The sequence below is a fragment of the Arachis ipaensis genome, chromosome B5 (assembly GCF_059453495.1).
Source record: "Arachis ipaensis isolate K30076 ecotype BB chromosome B5, ASM5945349v1, whole genome shotgun sequence".
NCBI lineage: Eukaryota > Viridiplantae > Streptophyta > Magnoliopsida > Fabales > Fabaceae > Arachis > Arachis ipaensis.
This window is the reverse complement of record NC_142440.1, coordinates 32,209,902-32,220,472: the sequence shown is the minus strand read 5'-3', so window position 1 is coordinate 32,220,472 and position 10,571 is coordinate 32,209,902. Positions and strand designations below refer to the sequence as shown.

At 33.9% G+C, this 10,571-nt stretch overlaps 1 protein-coding gene across 1 annotated transcript; it reads left to right on the top strand.

The window, feature by feature from the left end:
* Positions 1 to 673: 673 nt before the first annotated feature.
* On the top strand, positions 674 to 9,804 carry LOC107640460 (disease resistance protein Roq1). Its single transcript, XM_088488242.1, has 5 exons — positions 674 to 1,326; positions 3,468 to 4,560; positions 5,276 to 5,563; positions 5,656 to 6,600; positions 8,909 to 9,804. The coding sequence occupies exons 1-5, from the start codon at positions 845 to 847 to the stop codon at positions 9,545 to 9,547; spliced, it is 3,447 nt and encodes a 1,148-aa protein (XP_088344368.1). The 5' UTR covers positions 674 to 844; the 3' UTR covers positions 9,548 to 9,804.
* Positions 9,805 to 10,571: the final 767 nt, after the last annotated feature.

Genomic DNA, 10,571 nt, shown 5'->3' with positions numbered 1-10,571 from the left:
CTCCGGTGAAGAAGGATCAGCAGCATCTCCAACTCTACCAGGTCGGGCACAGCAGCACCGACCAGCATAGAAGATCTCGTCCGAGATCAACCTTCAGTTTTAGGTAACCCTCGAAACACTAATCATGCTTGGATCCGAAGAAGAAGAAGAGCATGATAGTATCATCAGTGAGAAGAAGTTTAAAGGAATGGGAGAAAGCGAAGTCAGTTCGGAAGAGAGGTGTGCGAAAAAGCGACAGCAACGTTAGGCTGAGCGTCGGAGGGCGAGGCGCGTCGGGCTAACCAGAGGAGGTGAGGACGGTGTCGTGGGAGGATGCGGCAGCGTCGGTATGGCCGGTGAGGAATTCAGTGACGCGAGGTGAGGACCGGAGAAGATGACGGTGAGTTTTGAACGTGTATTGGAGGTTACGGTAAGATTAAAAATAACCGTACGTAGTGTGAATAAAGTTAAATACTAATCTTAATTTTTTAAATTTTAAAATTTAAAATTAAATAATTAATTAATCATCCCATTTTTAATTGTAATTTTATATATTTTTTAATCTACTGTTCACATTGTACACAATTAATATTAATTTCCAATACTTTCTCTAAAATAAAATATACCTTTTCCACAAAATTTTCCATGCCAAGCAAGAATCGGATTAAAGTCGTAAAACTTTACTAACATTGTTGTCCGTCATAGTTCAGAAAACAGGGCTCGTGTACTGGAATCGGGAAAGTAAAAAGGAAGCACTCTTTTGAGTTTTACAAATAATAACACTATATGAAAAAACCATCTACCCTATTCCACTAGGATCCTTATCACTCTCCTTCCCACCCGCAATAAGTTGCTGAGCCTTTCAATGGCACTGAATGGTGGTTCCTCAGGAAGATCGAAATGGAAGTATCATATTTTCTTGAGTTTTAGAGGAGAAGACACCCGCCTAGGTTTCACTGACCACTTATACACAGCCTTGCAGAAGAGAAGCATTGATACTTTCAGAGACAATGAAGAGCTTCGAACAGGTGAATTTATCTCTCAACAGCTCCTTCATGCAATTGAGGATTCTCTCTGCGCAGTTGTTGTGTTATCCCCAAATTATGCCAACTCAGGATGGTGTTTAGATGAGCTCAAAAAGATCGTTGAAACAAAAGGAAGTTTTGGGATGATTGTTCCGGTCTTCTATGATGTGGATCCCTCCGATGTACGATACCAAAAGGGAAAGTTTGCAGAAGCTTTTGAGAAACACGAAGAAAGGTATAGAGAACAAAAAGACAAGGTTCAGCAGTGGAGAGATGCTTTGACATTCGTTGCCAACTTAAGTGGCTGCACCTCTCAAGATCGGTAACTTATTTCTTTCTTCTTTTTCAGATTTCTCGCATTTTAAGGGGAACTCATTATCTGTTAATTGAATTTATTTGTTTAGGGAATATTATCAATTTAATATTGTTAGGCAACCATAGTTTGACTTGTTAATGCATATCTTTGTTATATTCTCGTCCTTTTATTTCTAATTACGCTCACCTCTCTTAATCTCATCATGATTATTATGTTATTTTGGATAAGGTATAGTTTTTGTTGTTTGCGAAGTTTTTCAAAAATTCCCTTACGATTTAATTTGATTCAATTTTGACCTTGACATTTGGAATAAGTTTCAATTTTAGGCCTACCGTTTCTGTTCTGTATTGTCTCGTGTGTGCGTGAGCAAGGGTGCGTGTCGGATGATAGTAATGGTGATTAGAAGAAGATGATGACGATGGTTCTGGTTGTTATATTAATAGGGGGATAAAATTGGTAAAATAATTTTGAACTAACAGATATGGTTTTAGGGATGAGGAAGGTGATGGTAACCGTGATTAGAAGAAGAAGAAGAAGGAGATGATAGATGGTGATGATGGTTGTTTTTTTTTTTTTTTTTTTTGACTTAAAAGAGAACACAACCGAAAGGAAAAGAAAAACAAAGTCCTAAGAGACGGTTAAGACAGGGTAGTTTTGCCGAATACTACTCTCACTTCTTTCAAGATACCAGAAGTTCCACGTGTTGAGAATAAGGCCTTAAAGCTATCTTTGTCATGATATCCGACACTGTATTTGCCTCTTTTAAGATCAAGCGAAGATCAGTACGCCATGGTTATAGGGATGATGGTGGTGATGGTTGTTAATTGTTATAGAGATAGGAGGTAAAATTGATAAAATAATTTTGCTCTAACAGTTGACTCTTATAAAATTTACAAGAGAGGTAGGATTGAAACTTATTCCAAATGTTAGGAATAATTTTAAAACTTGAGTAAAATTCTTTTCCGGTCCCTGTCTATTTTTTATTTTAGACAACCCGTACCCTATCAATTGGAAAATGACAAGCTGACCCCTATACTTCGTGTCCATTAGTTGAATGGTTATAGTTCACGTAAGCTAAGCGATGCCACATCATAGAGCCCAACGTGACATGTCATCAAGTTTTGTCAAGACTTGCCGGAGAATTTGACAAAGGGGCTCGTGTCTAACTGAAACGAAGAATAGGGGTCAATTTGTCATTTTCCAATTGATAGGGTACGTGTTGTCTAAAATGAAAATGGACAGGGGCCGAAAAGTAGAGGTGTTTGTGGTGCGGTTTGGATCGGTTTTGAGTCAAAAACTCATCCGATCCGAACACTAATTTTATTTGTGGTGCGGTTTGGATTGGATGATTTTATTTTATTTTTTAAATCCGATCCGATCCGATCCAATTTCAAGTGGTTTGGATTGGATTGGATTTGCTGTTTTGTAAATTCAAAAAATTAAATATATATAACAAATCTCAATATCAAATTTTAAATAACCAACAATAACATAACAAGTGTCAACAATATCTTAAAAACCAATGATAACATAACAATAGAAATAAAATTATAGGTTAGTTAAAATAAATAAATAAATCACATTTTGAACATAAAAGATTTATTAAATAATAATAATACATGAATAATTTAAAAATATACAACAAATTGAATATGGTATAAGTATAATTGTAAATATAATAATAAAATAATAATATTATAGCATATTGTGCGCTTTGGATTGTATTAGATCAGTTATGAAAAGTAGATCCGAAATCCGATATGACCCAGCGGTTTGCAAAAAATAGAATCCAATCAAATTCAAATTAGTGCCGTTTTAATCGGTTTTCAGTTTGGATTGGATTGGATAAGTGGTTTAATTTAGATCGGTTTGGATTTGAACACCCCTCCCGAAAAGGGGTTTTACTCTTAAAACTTTCGAAAGACTTTAAAGGACAAAAAATATATTTTACCCTTTTATTTTTAACTAATATATTCCTTTATGGATAATTACATATATTGAGTTTTTTAACAAAATAAAAAATGCATTATGAACAATAAATTATAGTCTTATTTTGTGTATTTTAAAATTGTTATTACATTAAGAGAATTAATTTAATTAATTATTGTGGAGTTTGATATGATATTTTTTCAACTTATTAAATGTAGATATGAATCGCAACTCATTGATGAAATTGCTGAAGAAGTATGGACTAAAGTAGAACCTCAGTTGCCAACAAAGGATGATGATGATCTGGTTGCAATTGAATCAAAAGTAAACGATGTGCGTTCATGTTTAAGCCTAGAGTCGAAAGGAGATGTTCTCTTTCTTGGAATTTGGGGCATGGGCGGGTTAGGGAAAACAACTCTTGCCTCTGTTGTCTGTAAAAGAATCAGAAGAGAATTTGAAGATTATTGCATTCTCCGAGTTGGAGATGTTTCAAAGGAAGGAGATCTAGTTAACTTACAAAATCAACTTCTTTCACATCTGAAACTAAGGAGCAGAGTAATTGAAACTTTAGTCCAAGGAAGGGACAACATCAGAAACCTTCTGTACAAAAAAAGGATTCTTATTGTCCTAGATGATGTGAGAACTATAGAACAGCTAGAGAATTTGGTAGGAAACAAGGAATGGTTTGGTCTGGGAAGCAGAATAGTTGTTACAACTCGGGACAAGAACCTGCTTAGTTCACATGGTGCGTTTAAAATCTATGAGATGGAAGTCTTGAACACTGATGAATCCCTTCAGCTCTTTCATCAAGAAGCTTTCAAAGGAGAGCTACCAAAAGAAGAGTACTTGGAGTTGTCGAAAAGGTTTGTGAGCTATACTGGAGGCCTTCCCTTGGCACTTAAAGTGCTAGGATCTAATCTTCGTAGAAGAAGCATTGATGAATGGGAAGATGCTTTAGATGAGATAAGAAAAGATCCAGATGGTGGAATAATGAACTTACTCAGGATAAGTTATGATATGCTGAAAGAAGGGTACAAGACCATATTTCTTGATATTGCATGCTTTTTTAGGGGGTGGTACAGAGATAAAGTGACAAAAATATTGAAAAATTGTGGCCTAAATCCGACAAAAGGAATAAGTGAGCTGATAGGAAAATCATTGATTACCTGCAACAAAGGAGTTCTAGGGATGCATGATTTGCTTGAAGATATGGGTAAACAAATAGTTTTTCAAGAATCTGAAAAGGATCCTGGAAAACGCAGTCGGTTGAGCTCTCTAGATGATATTGATCAAATATTGGAAGAAAATACGGTAAGTGTCATTCTCTCTCTCTCTCTCTCTCTCCACACACACACACACACTTGGCTTTTTTGTTTTACATTTTCTGTTTTTTCTTAGGATTTATGAAGAAAAAAGTGAAAATGAAGAAAACAATAAAATCACGTTTTTCTGATTTCATTTACTGGGCTTTTAATTTTTTCTTTTATTTCATTTACTGGCTTTTAACTTTTTCTTTAACAGCCTGTTTGGAAACCTTTAAATGATGGAATTAGAATTCAATTCAAGAAATGAATTCCTAAAGAAATGGAATTCAATTCCATAGTTTGGAACAAGCAACTCATTTAATGAGATAAAATTGAATTTTATTGTTTGGAATAACTTGTTGATGAATTACATTATTTCTCTAAGACATTTTTATCCCTCAATAAATATTAAGTATAATTTTATTTATCAATTAAATTAGATAATATAATTATATAAATCACTTATAAGTAAAATTGGTCTAACACAACCTCACTAATTAGATCCATCTCAACCATAAAATCATGATAGGTGGAACATTAGTTTAAATCTAAAAACATTGCCACAAATTTCGAAAACTCAAAATCCATTTTTCCCCTCAACCATTCAAGACGAAGCTCTTCCGGTAAGCCAAAAAAATTGAAAATAAAAACACGAATCAAAGATTTTTCTGGATTCCTTGTGTCTTGCCGTGCTTATTTGATGCTGACCATTTTTATATCAGGGAACTGAGAACATTGAAGGCATGGTTTTGAAGCAGCAATTCGAGTCATACAATAAAGCTGCAAATTGGCACCCGGAAGCGTTCTCTAAGATGCGCAACCTTAGACTTCTCATCGTATTATGTGATTTGCACCTCTCGCATGGTTTCAAATGTCTTCCTAGGTCTCTAAAGGTTCTTATTTGGACAGAATGTCCTTTGAAAGCTCTACCGCTTGACATAGAACTACACCGACTTGTTCACTTGCAGATGAACAATAGCAAGCTAGAAAAACCATGGAATGGAAATCAGGTAAGGATCCTGAACGACGAGCTTCCACAACATTTATATATTAGCATAATAATTTTTCAAATTAATTCAATGATATTATTTAATGTGTTTAGGTGTTCGAGAGACTGAAAGTTATTGACTTGAGTTATTCCAAGGATTTGATTCAGACTCCAGATATTTCTGAAGTTCCATTACTTGAAGAGCTCTTCCTTGATGGTTGTGTATCGCTGGTTGAACTTCACCAATCTGTTGGTCAGCATCAGAAACTTGCAATGTTGAGCCTGATAGGTTGTACAAAGCTTGAAACATTACCAAATAAATTGGAAATGTGTTCATTGAAGAGGCTCTTTCTCTGTGGCTGCACAAATATGAAGACACTTCCTGATTTTGGAGAGAGTATGGGAAGTTTGTCCGTGTTGAATTTGATGAAGTGCTCAAATCTTCTTTGCATCCCAGATAGCATTAGTAATTTGAAATCACTCAAACAGCTCAACTTGTCTGGATGCTCAAAGGTTTGCAAGGTGCCGCATAATATAAATCAAAACAAGGCTTTAGAGGATCTTGATCTAAGCGAAACTTCCATAAGAGTGATGAATCCATGCCTGTTTGAATTGGAAAACCTCAAGAGGCTTTCTTTCCATGGATGCAGTGGACCAGTATCCAACACCTGCGAGTTAGCATTGTCTTTCGAGTTTGGATTTAGCAAAGAACCAGATCTCTTACGCTTAAACTTACCTCCTTCTTTTGCTGGGCTCTCCTCGCTAAATATTTTTGATTTAGGCAATTGCAATCTCGATCATGGATTAATTCCCGAAAATCTTGGTGAACTATCATCGTTGGAGACTTTAATTTTAAGTGGCAATACACATCTCGTGGTACCTAAAAGTGTTGCTATGCTTCCTAACCTACGTATTCTTGAAGCAGAAGGTTGCAATGACTTTGTTTATCGATCTGTGCTTCCACGTCTGTCAGACTCTGTTGTGGAAGCTGGTTTATTCTTAGATCTCTGGAAGTTTTGGGAGCAATTCAAGTCAAATAATGACGAGCTCTTATGTCAGGTTTGTTCTCTTTGTCAATTATACATTTATATGGTATCTCTTCTTCTTGGTAGTTACTTTTATGCTATTTAATTTTCATCAGAGAAAATAAATCAGAAAGATAACAAGTGCAAAAAGTTATTAGACAATATACCTATGGGATTTTTTTTATGCCGAGTCAGCCGAGTGCCGAGATATCACTATATAGTCCTATACTCGATAAAAATAGGAATTTTTTTCTAAATGCTTTATGTACAAATATATGCATTTTGGGAGTATTTACATGGTAACCGAGTTAAGTATCAAAAATGCTATTTGTATAAAATTACTCACGGTGTATTTATGTATAAATACATGTGTTGTTTAACTTATTTTAAATGTATATTTTGTAATTTAACATGTATTTTATACTAGTTGCTGATTTTGGTATATATGTAGCATAATTGAGTAAATACATCTCGTTTACACTATAAATGAGATAAGATACAATGAGTTTACGTGTCTCTAGGGTGGGTGGAAATGAGTCCAAGCTGACTCGTGAGCCAGCTCAAACTCGACTAGCTAACAACTCAATAAGTTGAGCTTATGAGTTTGTGAGCCAAGTGTGAGCCAGAATTTAACCTCATATATTAAATGAGCCGAGCTTGAGCTCTGGTAATTTCAACTCATTGACTCGTGAGCTAACTCGATATATGACTTATTATAATTATTTATATTAATAATATATTATGAATTTGTACTTTTAATTTATATTAATAACAAAATTTTACATACACATTAATTTATACATATAATTATGATAGAGGATATAAATTATAATTGATAGATAGACAACATATACAATTGATAAATTTTCTTATATTTAAATTATTAATTTATTTATATACATTTATAGATTATATTAATGTTATTTGAGCTGGCTTGTGAGCTCGACTCAATTTGTGAGCTTTTGGTGAGTCGAGCTTGAGCTTTACAAATAGACTCGATTATTAGTGAACTGAGCTCAATTTTCATGAGCACAACTTGAGCTTGGTCAGCTCGGCTCACGTCTAGTTCTTGTGCACTCGTGATAATACACGTAAACTATCTTGTTACAGTGTATACGAGATATAGCCATACTTATCTCTTTTACAGTATAAATATGATAAGTTTTGTAGGGTGCCTATATATACTAGTCGTTGGCAGCACCCAATTTCGTTCATTTTGGTTATTTTGTCCACTTCTAGAGCCTTTTCAAGCGTTCTTCTTGCCAGAGTTGAGTTTTTAACACTATGGCACGTTTAGATACACGTGCGGAGAACATCAACCCCTTCCACATTGTCCCTAATGTGAGAATTAGGATACACACAAACAAAAACATATTCACTAGCCGCCATTCTTAAGAAGCTTTTTAAAAGAGTTGGGAAGAATGAGTGAAATTTGTGCGAGGGAAGCTACTAAATGCACCTCTTTATATAGATGAAAATTTTTTGTTGTTTTATACATGTAAACGAAATGACTTTTCTCGTTTATATTGTATCTTACACACAAAGAAAATTTCTCAATGTATCTTGTTTGCACCTGTTATTGGTTCATAAAAATTGTGTCTTATCTCGTGTACATTAATGTAAATGAGATATGTATTTACTTAACTCGTTTATATTGTAGACGAGGTAATAATATGATGAAATTCATAAATACCTCCCAAAATGCATATATCCATAAATAAAACATTTAAAATATTTATTTAAAAAAGTCCTCAAAAATAGGTAGTATATGTTGCAATATTTTTCAGAAATTATAGATTGTGAAAATTTGGGATTCAGAATCACAATTTTTCAACATTACTATTTAATTCATAAATTTTTCATCACATTAAGATTTCAAGTGTAAAGGGTAAAAATCCTTCAATCAAAAGATGGATTAAATGAGGAGCATATAGTATGGATGACCTATAACTTCATTATGTTAATGTTTTGGGTTAAGGTGTGGCTTCCGACTTGCTGTTGTGATTTTTTTCTCATTCAATTTATTGGTTAATATTTTCTCGACGTATTGTTTGGATTAGGAAAAAGTTCCACATCAATTTAGCAAGAAATATATAAGAAAGACTTATTGTCTTTTAAGGTAGGTTTTGTCCACTGGTTTTAAGCCTTCCCAAGTTGTAGGCCTCCCAATATATCTCATTTTGGGAAACTGATGTAACATGCTAGCTTTTTTTGAATGTACTATGTCAACACACATGCTGCATAAATACATAAATATATGTATTTTGTAGCATAAAAATATTTATGGATGCATATTCTTCATACAATTACCGTACTCTTAAAAAAATATTTGGTTGTAACAGGTCAGGGATCATAGTTACCCCATCACATACTTTGAAATTCCTCCAAAGTTTGGCAATGAGATACTCTTTCCAATGGGTCCAAGGTTGTCAAAACTTGAATCAAGTGCATCAATCATAGCGGATATCCCTAATGAACTTGGTGGGAATGAATGGTGGGGAATAATTGTATTCATTGCTTTTGAGCCTCTGGAATCTTCAACATCATTTCCAACTTTGAAATTCAGTTGGAGCTTTGAATCATCCCATCCCGAAGCTGGTCCCTCCTTATATCTCTCTTCTGATGCTGCAAGGACACATTATAGTTGCTGCCTTGTAACAATGATAATGACGGACAAATACATTTACATTCAGCTACATCATAGGCAGTATGACAACATAAGCGAATCAAAGCCCTTTAGCAAACATCGGAAGCCAGCTTTTAGCGAAAATAGTAGGTTGCGTTTTGATGTGCAAGGGGGGCAGCTAAAGATGAAGGAATGCGGGTATGATGTGTTATGTAACGAAGATTTTAAATCTAAGGTCTTGCCTGATTTGGAAAATGAGAGTGATGACAACGGCCCTAATTCTGGGGAATCCAGTGGTCTCGAAGAATCAGATATCAGCAGCGAAGATGCAACGGATGGAAACAAATCTCCGTGAATGTTTCTAGGAGATTTCTAAGGGTTTGTCATGTGTTTGATTTGAAAGTAAACAAATCAAGAAAATTTAGGGGAATTAAAGTTCCCTTTATTCCAAACTATGAAGGACTTACACTTCGTTGAGTTGTTGTGTCTGCATGTTGGATACATTTTGGACACGATATTCACCGACACTCGTCCGACACGCGTATGTGTTCAACCGTGTCTTAATAAAAAGTAAAAATATATTTTCCAGACATGTCTGGACACATCTAAATACCATCATGTGTCAGCGTGTTCAGTCTTATTCTTAACATGTATTCTTAAAATAAATATAGATATAGTATATATTATTATTTATTAAGATAAAAAAATATTTTAAATACTTGATATAATTAAAAATAAGATATTAAAAATAATTAAAAATTTTAATTTATATTTTAATATCAATAAAATATCAAAATATCATTATAATTTATTTAAAAAATATTTTATATTTTATATGTATACGTGTCTCCGTGTCATGTAAAATTTTAAAATTTACGTGTCAGAATGTTCCGTGTCGTGTCGTGTGTCCATGTCGGTGTTTGTGCATCATAGATTCCAAACCTTGATTGCTTGAAATCTTCGATGGGGAGAAGGTTGTAAATGAGTAGGGGTGGCAAAGCGGGCTGGCCCGCCCAACCCGCCCCACCAACTAAAATGGGTTCAAAATGCTAGTCCGTCCATTTTTATGGCAGATTGGCGGGTTGGCGGGCTAACCCGCTTGACTCTTTTTTCTTTTTTTTTGAAAAATAAAATTCATTAAAATTAACTAAAATATAATAATTAAAAAATTAAATACAAATAAAAAATAGCCAAATTATAATATATTTTTTTACTATTTTTTTTAATTTTTAACTTCAATAAAATTGTTCAAAATAATATTTGTCAATAGAATTATTTTTATTTTAAAAAATAAGTCACATAATTTGAGTATATATACGAAATTGTAAAATAAAATAAACAAAGTTAATAACTAAAAGAAGAATAAAAATAAAAAATGA